This window comes from Citrus sinensis, chromosome 2, assembly GCF_022201045.2.
Source record: "Citrus sinensis cultivar Valencia sweet orange chromosome 2, DVS_A1.0, whole genome shotgun sequence".
NCBI lineage: Eukaryota > Viridiplantae > Streptophyta > Magnoliopsida > Sapindales > Rutaceae > Citrus > Citrus sinensis.
Genome location: NC_068557.1, coordinates 27,606,708 through 27,626,147, shown reverse-complemented (window position 1 = coordinate 27,626,147; position 19,440 = coordinate 27,606,708). Strand labels below are relative to the sequence as shown.

At 34.3% G+C, this 19,440-nt stretch overlaps 3 protein-coding genes and 2 pseudogenes across 3 annotated transcripts; 3 read left to right on the top strand and 2 right to left on the bottom strand.

The window, feature by feature from the left end:
* Positions 1 to 1,155: 1,155 nt before the first annotated feature.
* Positions 1,156 to 2,809, bottom strand: LOC127900349 (tetrahydroberberine oxidase-like; annotated as a pseudogene).
* Positions 2,810 to 2,905: 96 nt separating this feature from the next.
* On the top strand, positions 2,906 to 6,444 carry LOC127900348 (tetrahydroberberine oxidase-like; annotated as a pseudogene).
* A 1,143-nt stretch (positions 6,445 to 7,587) lies between these two features.
* LOC127899744 (tetrahydroberberine oxidase-like) lies at positions 7,588 to 9,455 on the top strand. Its single transcript, XM_052433636.1, has one exon. The coding sequence runs from the start codon at positions 7,626 to 7,628 to the stop codon at positions 9,252 to 9,254; it is 1,629 nt and encodes a 542-aa protein (XP_052289596.1). The 5' UTR covers positions 7,588 to 7,625; the 3' UTR covers positions 9,255 to 9,455.
* A 2,809-nt stretch (positions 9,456 to 12,264) lies between these two features.
* Positions 12,265 to 14,278, top strand: LOC102628684 (tetrahydroberberine oxidase-like). The gene has a single exon (XM_015527101.3). The coding sequence runs from the start codon at positions 12,304 to 12,306 to the stop codon at positions 13,933 to 13,935; it is 1,632 nt and encodes a 543-aa protein (XP_015382587.2). The 5' UTR covers positions 12,265 to 12,303; the 3' UTR covers positions 13,936 to 14,278.
* A 1,836-nt stretch (positions 14,279 to 16,114) lies between these two features.
* Positions 16,115 to 17,856, bottom strand: LOC102628955 (berberine bridge enzyme-like 8). The gene has a single exon (XM_006468403.3). The coding sequence runs from the start codon at positions 17,839 to 17,841 to the stop codon at positions 16,225 to 16,227; it is 1,617 nt and encodes a 538-aa protein (XP_006468466.1). The 5' UTR covers positions 17,842 to 17,856; the 3' UTR covers positions 16,115 to 16,224.
* Positions 17,857 to 19,440: the final 1,584 nt, after the last annotated feature.

The following is a 19,440-nucleotide window of genomic DNA, read 5'->3' as shown; positions in this document are numbered from 1 at the left end:
TTGCATGGTCTTTATTCGATATTTGCTGATTTTTTGAAAAATCAAAGATAACATAATGTAGGCTGATAATTATTTAATCTTTTATTATTTTACCATCTAATTCTAATGTAGTCCTTTTGAATTTATTATCATCACTTATTTTAGAATTTATTATATAAGATACCGGTGCGATTTTACTTTAATGATTTCACTTTATTTAAAAAAAAATCCTCAGATTAAATAAAAGGATAAAATTCTGTCACATTTTGATGATATTTTTCTTTAAAGATACTTTTTTTTTTTTTTAAACCATCCGATTTCCGGCGATCGTATTGAGCCCTGACTAATTCGAATTCGAAATATAATCACAATTAAGACTCTTTACCCTTTCCAAATAGTATGTTTAGTGGGATCAAACTCGATAACACTTCCCTCTTCCTTTCAATTTCCTTTTTCTTTTCCAGCAGTTACGTGCCACTCAATTCCATGTGCCAGGGAAGTCAACTGTTCCACAATTGAACGCGTCAAATCAGTTGGCAATTCAACAACGCATATACAGGAAATGACATTTTTGTTCAACGGCATTGCCAAAAACTCCGTTGCTCAAGAGTGGCGTTAAGGATGAAATTATCAGATGCCCCTCTAGTTGTTAGCTTAAATATCCATTGCCCCCAAGATTTTCAGAAATGCTTAGATGTCCCCAATTACGGCCTTTACTCCTCACACTATCAGTTGTTTTAGCATCTTGATATATGGGCCCCTTTCGAAATCGAGTTCGAATTGAGCACATATGCCTCCCTGTTGGATTTCTTTTCTTACATTTTTTTTTTGTTTTTTTACTTTGTTGGTTGATGAGACGTGCATAATGCAAAAAGGAAAATTTATCAGATGATCCACTATATATATTAAGCTTCATTACCAGTTACCTCCAAGATTTCCTAAATGCCATGAGATCTCCTACTGCTACATTCATTAATCTTAGTTAATAATTTTGGCAGAGATACAAATAATAAGAGAAAAAAATAATAATTTATTCATAATAAAACATATAGATTTATGCTGAATATACCATTACAAAAAGTAAAATTTATTTATCAATACACGTGTGACGTGTATACCAGAACACTTTTAGTTTATCATGTCTGATTCATAACTAAATGCTAACGAGAACAAATTTTAATCGCCATTTTTCTTCCTCCAAGACGTAAGTGGTGGAATGCTTTGTTCATTCTTAAAGAAATCATAGGGATCAACCATAGTCTTCACATGAACCAACCTTTTGAAATTGTTCTTGAAATATTTGCTGCCCCAAATGCTAGCTTGTTTGATGCTTGTGTGTCCTCGGTTATTTGTTCCGATGTCAAGATCCCTATAATTTATATATGCTTCTCGAGGATTTTCTGAAACATAGGGAGTCATGTGACTGTACAATCTTCTTATCCAATCAATATGTGATTGAGATGTTTCATCTTCTCCCCAAGTAACCGTGTACAGGATTTGGTATATGTTGCCAGCTCTATGCGGGTACGGAGTTTCGGACTCTGAAATCTCACTCATTTTCCCACCATAAGGAACCAATAGCATGAAAGCAGTTTCTCCATCTTCTTCATAAAAGTTATCGTATATGCCTTCGAATGCATTTTCAGGGATTGGCGGCTTCACATAGTCCGATTTTGATTTGAAAAAACCATTGGTTGCAGCATCCTCAGCAACCCCGTTGGTTCTAGAATTCCTATCAAGCAACAAATCTAAGGGGTCTCCCTTATTGAATCCAGCAAGATCGTGGGCTGATTCAATCCAGCTCATTTCTATGCAGTCTTCTTTGGTCAAACCTAACTCAGGAAAGCTCTCCTGCATCAATGGAAGGAGCCTATCAACCCCACCTGGAAACAACGATGAAAATGAAGCCGCCATTGTTGAATTTGCCCTAGCTAACATGACTTCGATAAATAAATCTTCATGAAGATTATTTTGCAACGTACTGCCATTTGTGAACAATCTTTGTAGCATTTTGTTCCAGGCTTCTACTAACTCTGAATCGAGTCACAGTTGATGGAACTATGACCAGCCTTACTTTCCATGCAACGATCACTCCGAAGCTAGCTCCAATGCCACCCCCTTGAATGGCCCAAAAAAGATCTTCTCCCATCGATTTTCTATCAAGCAATCTACCATTGGCGTCAGTCAAGCGGGCATCAACAATGTTATCCGCAGCAAGGCCGTATTTAAGCAACATGGCACCATACCCTCAGCCACTAATATGTCCACCAACCCCAACAGTAGGACAAAGCCCTCCTGGGAAGCCAAGATTTTTACTTTTCTCAGCAATTCTATAATAAAGTTGGCCAAGGGTGGCGCCGGCTTGAACCCAAGCTGTTTGCTCTGCTGCATCAACACTGATTTCGCTAAGATTTAGCAAATCAATGACGACAAACGGGACATGAGAAACATAAGATAGGCCCTCAAAGTCATGACCACCACTCCGCACCCTAATTTGCAAGCCATGCTTTTTGGAACATTTAATGGCTGCTTGAACTTGGGATACGTCTAATGGTGTGACGATGACTTGAGGTTTTGGGGTATTGGGGGTTGAGAACCTCAAGTTTTGTATGGAAAAATTCAAGACAGATGAATATGAAGAATTGATTTGGGTGTAAATCACTTTAGAAATGGAGGAGTTATCAGAGTGCATAGAAAGGCACTGAATCAAACTCTCAAGATCAGCAACGGGTGCTGAAGTTGCATGAAAGTCGGCAGAAGTAACCCTAATATGATATGATAAAAGAAGAGCAAAAACAAATGGGAAGATGGGAGAGAAAGGAGACTTCATTTTAATTTGTCGATGTTTTTCTGCGTAAGAGTGCACAAAGACAACCTTATTTATGGTAGTATGAAATCATTGCTTACAGGAGTTATTATATACTTAATGACGGTTCAGATGTTGCAATCGGAATTAATTGAATAATCCTGGCATGGATAACTTTTTAAATAATATTTGTGCTTGTTTTTGTAAGGTATCCTAATATTTGAGTACTAACTTATTTGCAACTAATGTGATTTATCTTATAAACGATAGAATAGTTTAATAAATAATTTGTAAGTTATAAATTCAGCATCTAATAAATGAGTGTCACAACAATTAAAAATTAAGTTAAAACTCAAATATTAGAATTTATATATATATTTCGACGAAACTTCCTTTCTGACTTTTCTATCGTTATTTTGATATATTTTTAATCATCCAAGCATGAGAGCCTATGACTTTGCAAAACTCTGGCTTAGTCATTACTATAGGTTTAATTCAGTTGAATTTTTGGTTAACATATTTTTTAGGGTGTCTGACCTGAAACTTTATTTAATTTTGGATCAAAGTTTTGAATCAGATTTCTGTACTTCTAATATATCTGATAATAAGGGCCTAACCAGTACAATTCCTAAATTGATGTAACATCATTTGACTTGGTTTAGTTCGTGGAATGAGAATTAGGAGAATCATTAATTTGTCTTGGTTTGTGGGATGAGTAAAAGAATATGCTGAACTTAGTGATAAGCAGAATGTGCCGATCTATTAATTACTTGCGATGAATTTCAGATAGGTTTAGTTCAGTTAACATTTTGACTTTTTTCTTTATTTTTTCAATTGAGTCTGAACTTGAGTCTGAACAGAAGCCTAATTTAATGTTTACGAACTTTCATTAATTAAGTTCTTATGAACATTGGATAGTTTAACTCACTTTCGGAAAGAGTTGTTCACAATTAAGCTGCTAATATGTCTAAATTTAGAAACGAAATACTACGAGAAAAGATAATAATAATTTACAATCACCACCCGGAAATCAGAGTCCACGATGAATTTAAACGTCAAAATATCTGAACATCATAATATGAATTGAACAGAAGACAACAAACTCATCCAATCCATCGAAGGAAGGAAGAATGAAAACTCTGAATGCTTTACTGCAAATTATTTTAATCTCAACACAAAATTGAACGGAATTGGAGATCCATTGAAATGCACAAAAGACAAAACGACTAATGATATTTTGACCCGCTTTCATTTTTCTCATCAGTCTCTACTTTTTAATTAATTTCCTTTACTTTCAAAACTACCCTTACCAATAAGCTCTTTTTCGTCTTCAACTACTGATAATATGAGTATCAAATTTCATTTCTTAGACTATACAGAACATAACCCTTGATATTTCGGAAAGAGTAGGCCCATCAAAGCCCAATCTTCCAATCTCGTAAGTACAGTGGATAAGTGCCACAAGGCTCACAGTCGCAAATCAAGCCATAGGTATTAGGTAGGGTAATGAGTGGATTAGCACCTTCTACTTCTAGTATCCTAATAAAATCCATTTTTCTACATTTACAATTTCAAGCTTGAATCTGTTTACATCCAGTATCATCATTTTCAATTTATTGGAAAAGAACGGGAAAGCTTAACTAGACACAATATGTTCATAAGTCAAAATTGAAAAATATTCTCAATTATTAAGTCCGACACGAAATAAGATTTGAAAGAATCTTTATTTAAATTTAAGTGAGAAATTTAAGAAAAAAACAAAGGAAAGAGAGGGAGAACCTAAAAATGAAATAGCGAGACATCGTTTATTTATTGGAGTGGGGTGAGGGGTGTGTATTTCTCTTACTCTAGTGTTTACTTATATATTTTAAGAGAGAAGCGAGATTCACTCTATAAGTCCCACTCATTTTTTGAAATGGAGAGTGGAATTCCCACTCCTATGTGGAACCTTTTTTTATCATTATTTTATTAAATTTAATATAATTACATTTAATAAAATAAAATAAATAATATCATATTTATGTACATAATATTACTATATTGTTTTATAAATTACATTTATTAATAATAATATTATTATTAAACTTATTTAAATATAATATTATTATATTTAGTTAAAAATAATATTATTACATTCATGAAGAATTAATAATATTATTATATATTATTTTTATTTAAAAATATAATATTATTATATATATTTAAAAATTATTTCCCACCTCGAGGGGGCTTTAATTCCCACCTAGCGATCCTTGTTCTTAACTTTTAGAAATCTAAGTTCCCCCTTGCTGGTCGTAACTCCCTTAAGGTTGTAGAAGTGATTAACTTCTATATCACAATATATTCCCAGAAACATGGCTTGGAAATTAGAGTTCGAGGTGGTGGCCATTACTTTGAGGGTGTATCATATGTTTCCAATGTCCCATTAATCATTATTGATTTGATAAACCTCAGCTCAATCAATGTTGATGTAGAAAATGAAATTGCATGCGTCCAATCAAGTGCAACCATAGGCCAACTCTACTATAAAATTGCTGAGAAAAGCAAAATTCTAGCTTTTCTAGCTGGAATTTGCCATTCCGTGGGTGTTGATGGACATTTTAGCGGTAGAGGATACGGCTTGTTATTGCGGAAATACGGCCTTGCTGCTGATCATGTTGTCGATGCTCACTTAATTGACGTTGAAGGTAGATTTTTAGATAGGGAATCAATGGGAGAAGATCTATTTTGGGCCATCCTGGTAGGTGGGGGTGCTAGCTTTGGGGTCATCATAGCTTGGAAGATAAAGCTAGTAACCGTTCCGCAAACGGTGACTGTATTCACTGTCCAACCCTGAAACAAAATGAAACTAAGATTCTTAACAAATGGCAATACATTGCTGACAAACTTGATGAAGATTTAATCCTCAGAATATTCTTAAGAAGACTAGTGGATGCAACAGCAAAAGGAAAAAGAACGATGCAGGCTCTCTTCTCAGGCTTGTTTCTTGGTGGGGTTGACAGGCTTCTTCCATTGATGGACCAGAGCTTCCATGTGCTTGGTTTAGTGAAACAAGACTGTATAGAATTGAGCTGGATTAAGTCTGTTCTCTGCTTTGCCGGATTCCAAAAGAGAGAATCCCGGGATGTGTTACTTGAAAGGACCACTATCCTCGAAGGGTTCTTGAAAGTGAATCTGATTACGTGAGGTTACCTATTCGCGAAGTTGCATTGGAAGGGATATATGAAAGGTTCTAAGAAGAAGAAGGAGAGACGACTCAATTATTTTTGGTTCCTTATAGTGGGAAAATGAGTGAGATTTCGGAGTCCAAAATTCCATTTCGACATAGAGCTGGTAACATTTGCCAAATTGAGCACTTAGTGGTATGGGCAGAGGAAGGAATTGAAGCTTCTCAAAGGCACATTAATTGGATCAGAGAATTGTACTCTTACCTGACTCCTTATGTTTCTAAGGATTCTCGAGAAGCATATATCAATTACAAGGATCTTGACATAGGTATGAATAACGAAGGTTACACCACAAACTACAAACAAGCTAGCATTTGGGGTGTTTAACACTTCAAGAATAATTTTAACAGGTTGGTTCATATAAAGGCATTGGTAGATCCTAGTAGTTTCTTTAAGAATGAACAAAGCGTGACGCCACACTTGCCATGGTAGAAGAAGAATGGTGCATACATTTTTATTCTCAGACACTGTAAAGTATCTGATAAATAAATAAATATATAAAAAATAAATAAATTTCTGCTTGTTTGGTTTCTTTTCAATCTTTGGAGTAATCTTACTCATTCCAGGAGTAAAAAAAATCTTCCCATTGCAGCTTGTTAATCGTTATGTCAAATGATGTCTGTGTTCTGTGAATAATGGAGTTATTGCATTACTCAAATTGTATAACATATTAGTTTAAAGATTGCAAAAAATATTTTATTGCTAAAACCAAAACAGAGAAGGTTTAATTCAATAAAACAGAGGAGATGATAGTATTTGTTGAAGGTTCCATGTTAAGGAGTTTCATGTCAATCAGTTCACACATGATGGTATTTGTTGAAGGTTTCATGCTTATGGTTTTAGGTAGTATTCATTGATTGAAAACTTTCAGGTTCAATGCTCAAGAATTTCAGGCTTATCCTCTTATTACGTGAAGCATGACAATTGAAGAACAGAGTTAGCCATTAAATCCGTAGCTAGCCGCATTATAATCTTGAAGTTTGGCCTGCACAAAGAAACGAGAATTAGTCATTTCTGACGTATGTAAATTACTCGAGGACTTTCATTTTATCCTCTCCCCTTTGGCTTCGGTGTCATTTAATTTCAATTTTGTTGAATGTTTCAACTCATTCAAAGTTTCATCATTGTAATATCCGCAAGGCCAACTGTCCATACACGGTATAGTTATGATGTGAAGTTGGGCTACCGCAAACAAACAAACATTCAATTAGATGAATATTGAATAATGGTTACGACACAATAATAATAATCAATCGAAGGGAAAGAATCAACGTCATGAACTACCTAATACAAGTTACATGATAGATTTAGACAAATACCGTAAACTGGCAAGGCAACATATGGTACTACAAGTCATTGTCTAGGAAAACGAATCGGAAAATTTATTAAGAAGAAAAATTTACTCGGTCAAAGAATTAAGCTAAATACATCTTCCGATATCTTATTTTGCCGTTCATTAATTTCTTGTTGAGATTAATGGCAATGGACAATCCAGTACTTGAACTTTCTTCAGACGCGCAGAAGAGTTAGCCGGCCAGCCTGTCGATGAGATATGTATAAATAAGGGGTCTCTTTTGGGTTTTCAAGTACCAAACTAATTACATTGAACAAAAATGAAGACTACTCCAAGCTCTTCACTCCTCCCATTTGCTTTTGCTCTTCTAATGTCACTTCATTCAATAGCTTCGGCTGATGCTCAAGAGAATTTTCTCCAATGCCTTTTGCAAAATTCTGACAACTCCACCACCTCCATTTCTAAAGTGATTTACACCCAAAACAACTCTTCGTATTCATCCATCTTGGATTTCACCATACAAAACCGAAGGTTCTTAACAGCAGCCACCCCGAAACCTCAAGTCATTGTCAAACCATTGCAAGTATCCCACATTCAATCAGTCATTTTTTGTTCCCAATTGCATGGAATGCAAGTTAGGGTTCGAAGCGGGGGTCATGATTATGAGGGCCTTTCTTATATATCCCATGTGCCCTATGTCGTCATAGATTTAATAAATCTCCGGTCAATTAGTATAGATGTAGAGAAGACAACAGCATGGATTCAAGCAGGAGCAACCATTGGCGAACTTTACCACAAGATCGCTGACACGAGTGGCACTCTTGGCTTTCCGGCTGGAGTTTGCCCTTCAGTGGGTGTCGGTGGACATTTTAGCGGCGGAGGATATGGTATATTGTTAAGGAAATATGGTCTTGCTGCTGATCATGTAGTTGATGCTCACTTGGTCGACGTTAAGGGAAGATTACTAGATAGAAAATCAATGGGAGAAGATCTGTTTTGGGCCATCCGCGGAGGCGGCGGAGCTAGCTTTGGAGTCATCGTTGCTTGGAAAGTAGAGTTGGTTACTGTTCCATCAACTGTCACAGTATGCAGCTCCCGCCGAAGTTTGAAACAAAATTTAACCCGGCTTGTCCACAGATGGCAGTTCGTTGCTGATAAGTTTGATGAAGATTTAATCACTGGGGTATTTCTTAGCAGTGTGAATGCAAGTACGGGAGGAAACAGGACGGTGATCGCTTCATTCGAATCTGTATTTCTTGGAGGAGTCGATGGAGTCATTCCATTGATGCAGAAGAGTTTCCCTGAACTTGGTTTAGTGGAAAAAGAATGCACTGAGACTAGCTGGGTTAGAGCTGTGCTCCACCACGCACGCTTCCCAATTGAGGCATCCTTGGACGTTTTGCTCAACAGGAGTCCTGTCACCAAGAGGTTTTACAAAGCAAAATCTGACTATGTAAGAGAGCCTATGCCTGAAATTGCATTTGAAGGAATATTCGAATTGTTCAACGAAAAAGAGGGCGGGAATGCTGAGATAATGTTGGTTCCATATGGTGGGAAAATGAGTGAGATTCCAGAGTCAGCAATTCCTTTCCCTCATAGAGCTGGTAACATATACAAAATGAGCCCAGTGGTATATTGGTACGAAGAAGGGAGTGAAACAGCCGAAAGGCGCATCAATTGGATCAGAAAACTTCATAGTTTCTTGACTCCATTTGTGTCCAAAAACCCTCGTGCTTCATATATAAATTACAGGGATATTGATATTGGAGCAAATAAAATACGAGGCTACACTAGCTATAAACAAGCTAGCATTTGGGGCAGAAAATATTTCAGGAATAATTTTGACAGGTTGGTTGTTGTGAAGACAATGGTTGATCCTCATAATTTCTTTAGAAATGAACAAAGCATCCCGTCACTTTCGTCTTGGAGGAAGCAAAAAGACGATTAGACATTATAATCCTTAAGCAAGAGTCTCTCATGTTAACATTAACTAAATTAAATCATGTATTCACGCGTTTGTTTTAAATTCCTTTAATTCCAGCTTTCTGGAGTAAATCATTTATTGTTTCATTCGTTTAAATTGTTTCAGCAGAGTCAATGAATTTTATCTTGTTCACAATTATTATACAACTAAACGATGGTGTTTTCTCTTGTTTACTCGAATATATTGCCACAAAAACACACAGTGGCAAGAAGTTGAGGATAAAAATTCAAAAGAGTAATGCACTAAGAGCACTCATATATATATATATAGCATCATGTCATAATGTTGATCGAGTGTAATTCAATAAGTGGTTATGTAGTGACACATTTGCCAATGACAAAGAAGTAACAAGCATTTTTATTTGACAATAAATTTTTGAATATATTATAGGTACTATATCATCCATACAACAAGTAAATGATTTTATAATACATGTGCATTTATTTTGAAAAATCATATTAGAGAAACCATAAATTTGAATTGGTTATAAGATTTGTTGATTTAAAGGGAGGTGGACAAAATTAATTTTTCTTTTGTTTTTTATTTTTTTCTTTCACTTCAGTTTTGATTTACTCAAATATCAAATTTTTTGAGTGTGTCTTTGTATTTTTTTCCCTTCTTTTGCTATTAGCAATTTCTAGCTAGAATTATTACTATTTTTTTTTTCCATTTACAATTTTAACCGTGCATTGGATTACACCCCTGTTTTTAATATTTATTAATATAGAAAACAGAGCTACTATTCATAAGCCAAAACTGAAAAAGGCTCCCACTTTCACTTATAAAGAAGGCTTTGTTTGAAGCCTAAAAAAAAATTAGAGTAGTGCTAGAGAGAGAGAAGCACGAGAAAAAAACGAGAGAATTTTACTATCTCTCTCTATCCACTCATTCTCTCTCTACCAATTTCTTTATTGTTTCTCTCGTCTTTCTCTTGTATTTTTCTACACTAAGGTGGCGTTTGTTTTTTAACTTAATGACTTAAAGTGACTTAACTTAATTAATTAAGTTAATTAGAAGCGTTTGTTTTTATAACTTAATGAGACTTTTTACATAATTTTGACTTAATAAAATAAGCTAATTTTTTTGGCTTTTTACTTAATGGAGAGATCTGAATTAAGTCAATTACTTGCTAATGTCAAAAATATCCCTGTTTTATAATTTATTTTTCATGTCTATCCCAAAACTCACCTATAGATATTTACCCCACATAAAAACATCCATGTTTTTTCTTTCTTATATTATATATGATAAAATTTGAAATTTATGGTATTTTATATATTAAAATTCTAAAATAATTATGTATTCACTTGAATATAGTTTTACTTATAAATGTTAAAATATTATGGTATTTAATATATTATTTATTTGACATTCAAATTTAATAAGGATACAAATGTAAAAGTACATATTTTCAGCCTTTTAAGTTGAAAAAAAAAACAACTTAATACTTTTTTTTTCGAGATTCAGTCGAAAAAACAAACATATTATTCAGATTCAGACATTCAGACCTATTCAGAATTCAGACTAATTCAAATCTATTCAGATTTCAGACAAAAAAACAAACGCCACCTAAGTATTTTCCAAAAGATTAAGGTGAAAAACAAACTGAGGGCCCAATCAATTTGACTGGTTCAAAAGCCCATCCAATAATTAAAAAGTGTTACCCCACCAAATATTCCAGTTGAACTATGAATTAAATGTTATCAGACACGTTTACTTCCAAAATGTTACTAGTCTATCATCTCAATTAAGATCTAATAATTAAAGGGATAATCTTGAGTTATAAAAAAAAAAAAAAGGCAGAACATTTTGTCTCCTTATTATTATTATTATTATTTAAATAATTTTACCTCCCTGAACATTTTTAGTAACCACTGCAGAAAACCGATGACTATTTACCAGATATAGATTCATCCTACATAAACTACACGCATGTAATATATGCTAGTCTCATTTGATCTTTTCGAATGTTTCAATTACTTATGGGAAACTTGGTCACTTAGAAAGCTTTGCAGTATTATGATGAGAAGTTGGGTACCTGCATGGGAAAGAAAACTCTGACCGATGACTGCACCTACAGAAAATTCAACTTGAAGCTTAATATAGTCAGCATAAAAAATTCATCTTAGAAGAAAAACAGAAAATAATAATAAATAAATCAGAAAGCCAGGTTTCTCTGTGATAAGAATACGGTATAAACGTGATTGGATATAATAATAATAAGTCATCAGTCAAAATTACTTAATTGAAAATTCTTCTAGAGGGAACGACATTATTGAATAAATGCTTTGCTAATAGACTCGATAGTAATATGATTTCGTTGATAACGCAGTTAGAAATTAATCTCCAATAACATCCCTAGCCATCCAACATGACAACTCTGGTTTACACGCTGTGACCTTTCTTCGGATGTAGTTAGTTAGCTATTGTTTATATAATACACGCTTTGATCTTATATACATTATATGTTTCAAAAATTGTGTATTACATGCCTTCCTCTTATGTACGTCAATCAAGTTGATGCAACACTCCTCTTTCACGTTTTTAATTTCCAATCATGAATTTGATGTCACATATGATTGATATTGCATGATTGAGAGTTCAATATTTTTATTTTTCATCTACTAATTACTAATTACCCAAGTGTATTTCACTAAAAAAAAAAAAGCTTATATCATAACAAAATTCTTAAAATTGTTTATCTTCAGTCCGATAGGGATAATATCAAGAACTCGAGAAGTAATTAAATGTAACACAAAATTGGTCAAAGTTAATTAAAATAGAGCCCAATGTCTTTGACAAGGCAAACGAACCTTTTAAGAAATTAATTTACCTCATTAATTTATTGACTGATACAATCTAGATGCTTGAATTCCCTCCAGACGCTAGATACCGTGTAAGAATTCGCAGTTTACTAAAGATGTTTTTTTTATTGTTAAATATCCTCTGCATCGGTGTATATAAGCGATTAATTTTCTTGCACCTCTGCACCTTATTGAACATCAACAGAGAAATGAAGCCTCAAAGCACTATGATTGTCCCATCTACTCTTGCTCTTCTACTATCGTTTCAATTGATAGCTGCTGCGGCTGATACTCATGAGAGTTTCCTTCAATGCCTTTCTCTACATTCTGAGAACTCCACTTCCATTTCTAAAGTGATCTACACCCAATACAACTCTTCATATTCATCTGTCCTGGAACTTACTTTACAAAACCTCAGGTTCTCAACGCCGGCCACCCCAAAGCCTCTGGTCATTATCACGCCAATTCACGTATCTCATATTCAAGCAGCCATTAAATGTTCCCAGAAATACGGCATGCAAATTAGAGTTCGAAGTGGCGGTCACGACTACGAAGGTCTATCTTTTCGTACTTCTTATAATTCCCCGTTTGTCATCATTGACATGATAAATCTCAGCTCAATTAGCATTGATGTAGAAAACAAGACAGCATGGGTTCAAGTTGGTGCCACCCTTGGCCAACTTTACTACAGAATTGCTGAGAAAAGCCCAAATCTTGCTTTTCCCGCTGGATCTTGCCCTTCTGTAGGAACTGGTGGACATATTAGTGGCGGAGGCTGGGGCATATTGTTGCGTAAATATGGCCTTGCTGCTGATAACATAGTCGATGCTCGTATGATCGATGTTCAGGGGAGATTTCTTGATAGGAAATCAATGGGAGAGGATCTATTTTGGGCCATTCGGGGTGGCGGAGGAGCTAGTTTTGGAGTCATTGTTGCATGGAAAATAAAGCTTGTGGACGTTCCATCAACCGTGACCGTATTCACAGTCCGGAGACCCTGGGACCAAATTGCAACCAAGCTTGTTCACAGATGGCAACACGTTGCTCATAAACTTCCAGAAGATTTATTTATCATGGTCTTCTTAAGAAGTTTGAGTAGCGGTACGGAGGGAAACAGAACAATGGAAGCTATATTCCAATCCTTGTTTCTTGGTGGAGTTGAGAAGCTGCTTCCATTGATGCAAGAGAGATTCCCTGAGCTTGGTTTGGTGAAAGAAGACTGTAATGAAACGAGCTGGATTCAATCAATCATGATCTTCAATGGATTTGAAAGCGGAGAATCTTTGGATATATTGCTTCAGAGGACTAATTATTCTGATAGAAGAGCTTTCAAAGCAAAATCTGACTACGTGAGGGAACCGATGCCTGGAATTGCGTTGGAAGGAATTTATGAGAGGTTATCTAAAGTAGAGGCGGAAGCAGCTCAACTCTTTTTTGTTCCGTATGGTGGCAAAATGAGTGAGATTTCAAAGTCTGCAATTCCATTCCCGCATAGAGCTGGCAACATATACGAAATTGGGCATCTCGTGCTATGGGCAGAGGACGGAATTGACGCATCTCAAAGGCACATTAATTGGATCAGAGAATTGTACAGTTACATGACTCCTTATGTTTCTAAGAATCCTCGGGCAGCATATATCAATTACAGGGACCTTGACATAGGTACAAATAACGAAGGTTACACAAGCTACAAAGAAGCTAGTGTTTGGGGCAAAAAATATTTCAACCACAATTTCGATAGGTTGGTTCATGTGAAAACTTCCGTCGATCCTGATAACTTCTTCAGAAACGAACAAAGCATCCCACCACTCTCGTCTTGGAAGAAGAAGAGGAACGCTTGAATATCAAGTGGAAGTATCCCTATTAATAAAACTTGTTGAGCCCCACCCGGACCCTGTGTTTATTATTACTCTTCTTTTTGCTTCTTTGTATTGTTCACTGTCATAAGAATGGAAGATTACAAGATCGAGTGCTAAACTAAGTTTTTATAGAGAAAAGAATAAATGGTTATTAGGTAAGAGAAAAAAAAATAAAAAAAAATAAACATTTGATTCTTTGTTTTGTAAAAAATAAGTTCAAGATTGAATCCTAATTTGATTATTAACCCAACTAATGTATGTATGTTATGTGTTCATTTATTTTGACATATCACCATGTAATTAATAGTTATATTTAATTAAACTACATGTGGTATATATGCATTTATTAAGTGCAATATCTCTCATATACTCTAGAATTTTTCCATAACAATTAGACTCACTTCTAATTAATAAGAATAAGTCTACAAAATGTGGCTACTTTTCATCTTTTTTTTTTAATAAATTCCCACACACTAAGGTTCATAAAAAGTAAATAAACTAAATAACCTTTCTTTTTTCAGTATCTTTCTGAAACAAAACAATAAAAAGTAACGTTAATCATTGTAATCATTGTACATATGTACAGAATACACACATAGTGTGTGTGTGTGTTAGCCTATATGATTATAAAATGTTGATTTTGATGATAACAAACTGCATGTTTTGGATAAATAAAAAATTACACATTATGTTTTTATAACAAGAAAATTATTTTATGAAATTAGTTGTTTTCAAGTTTATAGTTTAAATTAAAAAATTTTGAGAACTTTGAAATCAACAAGTATTGTTTTAAAATTCTAAAAATGGACATATTTGCAAAGTTTTTATAAAGATTGGATGATAATATAATTTTATAAAGTTTTGGGGTAAAATAATAATTTTAGAAAATAGGCCATTTACTGTAGCAAGCGGCTAACCAGATTTACCAAAGCAGCAAATCAGTTTTCAAGCAGAAGCTCTCTGGAATAAAAGCGGCTAACCAGAAAATGAAAAGCGGCAAACCGAATGTGCAAAAATTCAAATATTTGAATATAACGGTAACATACTTATAAAAAAAAAAAGTAACATAAAACGGCAAGCCGGTTAACACAAAACGACAAGCTGGTTATCACAAAAAAGTCTATAACAACTAGTTTTTGGGCTGAAACTATATAAACTCAAATTCAATTCATTTTTAGAGACTTTTGCAAGCAAAAACAAAAAGCATACAACATATATTGAGCTTCCATTTCGCAAATCATCATATATTGAATCATGATTGTGCTATAATTTGTATATCCACTCTAAAAGAGAGTTTTTATTGTAATCTTTATTTTCTCATCAAATTTGTGAGTGTATAAGTGTGAGAAACATTGGGTAAAGAGATTGGAAGATAATCTCTTGATTGTAAAGGTTTATTGACACCTCTGAAGTCAATTGTAAAGAATTTGAAGCCTTGAGAGGGTTGGATAGTAAAATCTTCAAGTTTGGTTGGCTTGGAAGTGTGGATATAGGCGGGATTGCCGAACCACATAAAAATCATTGTGTTTGCTCTCTCTTCCCTTACTCTTTTATTATTGTGCTTTATTAAATTTATTGTTTTTTATTTCATTAAGGCAATAAATTGAATTGTTGTGTGGTTTGTTTAGCTTAAGTTTTAAAATCTCAATTCACCCCCCTCTTGGGTTGCATAACTAGTATTTCAATATATATATATATATATATATAGTGATCTCGCGTAAGTTCTAATATATGTATAAACCTGAATAAATTAATTTTTTTATATTTAGTAATATTCTCATTTTATTAACATGAAAATGTCCTTACTATAATTCGCAAGTTGATTTGACACCTTGCGATAAAAATTAGTAATCAAGAATTCAAATTTAAAGAGAGAATTTTAATTTGGGTAGAGAGTGGAAGTGGGGTGCATGGCAATCTTAAAATAACAACAACAACAACAACAACAACAACAATAAATTTCTTATTTGGCATACACATGGCTTTCACACAAGATCCATCTAATTAACACAAAAGAAAATTACAATAACATCATGTCGTATGCCACATCAATTAAGGTAACAAATTCTACAACAACTTTATAAGCATAACATTAGTGAACAAAATATCACATAGCCGAATAGATTCTGGATAGATAACAATACATGCGTAGCGTATCTAATTTATTTTCAAAAGCAACAATTTTTTATTCTTCTTCATCTTATTACAAGCAATAAAATAGAATAATGAAACATTTAATTCCTGGTAATTGAGTACATATTCAACTTCATTCTAATGTGGAAGAACAGGAATGCTTTGTTCATTCCGAAAGAAATTCCCAGGATCAACCTTGGTCTTGATTTTCACCAACCTGTTAAAATTACCCAAGAAATATTTGATACCATAAGCTTTTGCTTCTTCAAAGCTTGCTTTCCCATTGTGATTAATACCCAAATCTATATCCCTGTAGTTGAAAAATGCTTGCCTTGGATTCTTGGACACAAAAGGAGTCATGTAACCATAAAGTTTCCTCGTCAAATTTAGATAGCGATTTGCTGCATCTGTCCCTGGCTCATTCCAATTTGTTACATACTGAATCTTCCATAAGTTTCCAGCTCTATGCGGGAATGGAGTCGCCGTCGAAGGAATCTCAGCCATTTTCCCTCCGTAAGGGTTGAAAATCATCTGTGGTGTCTCTAGTTCAATCATTCTTTTCCAAATAAATTCCAGGCCATTTTTCGGAATTGGCTGCTTCACATAATCTGACTTCCTCTTCAGAAACGTCAGCGTTGGAGGTGTCCGATTGAGCAAAATATTTAAAGGATCGTCAATTTGGAAATTAGTCCAAAACAGAACCGATCGAATCCAACTCGTTTCAATACAATCGGATTGAGCTAACCCCAGTTCAGGGAAGCTCTCATTCATTATAGACAAAAGTCTGTTAGAGTCTCCAAGAAACAATGAAAGAAACGAAGCCCTGACAGTCTTTGTCCCAGATTTTGTGCCATTTACGACATCGAGTATAAGTCTAACGAAGAGATCATCAGGCAGCTGCTTGGACGCAACTTGCTGCCAACGATACACAATCTCAGTAGCATTCTGTTCCAAAGTTTTCCGAACCTGAAACACAGTGACAGTTTCAGGAACACGAACGAGTTTGATTCTATAAGCTAGCACAACTCCGAAGCTTGCTCCTCCGCCTCCTCTGATAGCCCAAAACAGATCTTCACCCATTGACTTTCTATCCAAAAGCCTTCCACTTACATCAACCAGCTTTGCATCGACAATGTTATCAACTGTCAACCCGTATTTTCTCATCATATTGCCATAGCCACCACCACCTATGTGTCCACCAACACCAACAGTAGGACAAACCCCAGCAGGGAAGCCATGAGTTTTACTTTTTTCGGAAATCCGATAGTAAACTTCTCCGAGAGTTGCTCCGGTCTGAACCCAAGCAGTCTCGGTTTCGATGTCGACATCAACAGAATGAAGATTGAACATGTCGAGGACGAAGAATGGGACATGGGAAACATAAGATAAGCCCTCGTAGTCATGGCCGCCGCTTCGGATTTTCATTTGCAGGCCATGTTTACGAGCGCAAATGATGGCTGCTTGGATATGGGATTCATGCAAAGCGGTTATGATTAGGAATGGCTTTGGTGTTGAAGTTGAGTTGAAGCGAAGGTTTCGAATTTGAGCTTGCAATACAGACGAAAATGAAGAGTTTTGCGGAGTAAAAATAGCTGGAGAGATTGGATGGGAAGGCTGAGAATGGCTTAAAAGACATTGAATAAAATTTTCATGCACAGAAACTGAAGTGGCTCTTGCTCTCCATGAAATGGACAAGAAAAGAAGAACTGGAAGTAATAATGAAAGTTTTGTGATTGTAAGCCTCATAATCTCCATATTTTGTTTTGTTAAGAGGAGACATTAAGATATTATTTATAATGCAGCAAGTTCATGAAATTGGAACTATAGTTGATGACCTGGCTATCTGATCCTTCAATCTTAATTTTTCTATCATCTTTTTAATTTAATTTTGAATTAATTAATGAAAGAATAGAAAAGAAGATCGTGCAAGTCACCGGCCAGCCTCCTTCCAATTTGACCAAGAAAATTCAAAGTACAAAATTAGAGAAAGACGCAATATATCGGCTTCTGACTTTTGGAAATCAAATTTATTTAGAGCTGATAGCGCCATACATTTTGTTTTAATCATATACGAATAGGGATACGTCCACACAAAAATAGCACATTGTCGTTAGGGCCCAAAAAAAAATTAAAAAAATTCTTATAGTTTTTATTCTAAATTTGCACTTTTTTGGCTACAAGCATGATTATTCATCATATATCCTATTATACCCTAATATCGGATGGGTTCGAGGGTGATTCTTACAAAACAATTCAATCATATATCCTCTTATACCCTAATATCATCTTTATAACTAATAAACTCATCATCTTTATATAATAAAAATTTCAACCCTTAAATAGAAAAAGACTTTAAATGTTAAATCATTTATGATTCTTAAATCAAGTCTTTCTCCTTACTCATCATGAATCAATCTTGATATCTGAGAATCGTAATGAACTATAATGAATACTAGCTCAATAAATAAATCAGTTTTTCATGTAACAAAATACATGCGTACATATTTATACACTATGCAAATATATGAAATACCATGATTTCGTAGAAAACTAACCTAGTCTTACCCTGGGAGTTTATACCTCTATTGACAATCCCTTTTAAGAAGTGGTGTCCGGTCACCAAGAAATTCTATTGATTCCGTTCAGCGAAAGGTATTTCGGACAGGAGGTGATGGCGGCGATCAATGGTCCCCAAAAATGGGGAGTTGACTTTTAACGTAACATATAATCTTTTGAAATTTATAACCATTTAACATTTAAAACATTGTACAATGTTAAAAACATATAAGTGATTGAATCATTATGCAAGCATTAAATATTGGAAACATCATAAGAACATTTCATAACTAAAACATTTAAATATTTGAACTTAGTTAACTCATACCTTTTAGTCGTTAACATATAGTGTCTTAAGGAATTTTAATCTGACCAAGATTTTGTAAGAAAAAATATTTAAAAAATAATAAATAAAAGATAAATGGAGAATAGTATTAATCATATAACACAAGAATTTACATGAAAAACTTTGTATTAGAGAAAAATCCCAGTCGCCAAGGACGACGGGAGAAAAATCTACTATGTAGAAAATTATTATAATTATTTAAGTATTTTCCTCACACCCAAAACCTTAATAACACACAATCTCTCAATAGACCCACTGTTCTCTCACATTAGAAACTATCTAATTTAAATAAATTGATTGTTGTATTATGTAAACAAGTGGACACAACTTCCTTATGTATAGTGATTATTTTTTTTACAAGTAGTATTCATTTCCTTATAGAAATTATATTCATTCTTGAATAAACTAAATTCTAAAAGGAAATTACTTATTCCTCAAATAAGGATCCTTTT

Bases quoted from the DNA above. Each gene is read 5' to 3' on its own strand.
- LOC127899744 (XM_052433636.1), top strand. From the start codon at position 7,626: ATGAAGACTACTCCAAGCTCTTCACTCCTCCCATTTGCTTTTGCTCTT.
- LOC102628684 (XM_015527101.3), top strand. From the start codon at position 12,304: ATGAAGCCTCAAAGCACTATGATTGTCCCATCTACTCTTGCTCTTCTA.
- LOC102628955 (XM_006468403.3), bottom strand. From the start codon at position 17,841: ATGGAGATTATGAGGCTTACAATCACAAAACTTTCATTATTACTTCCA.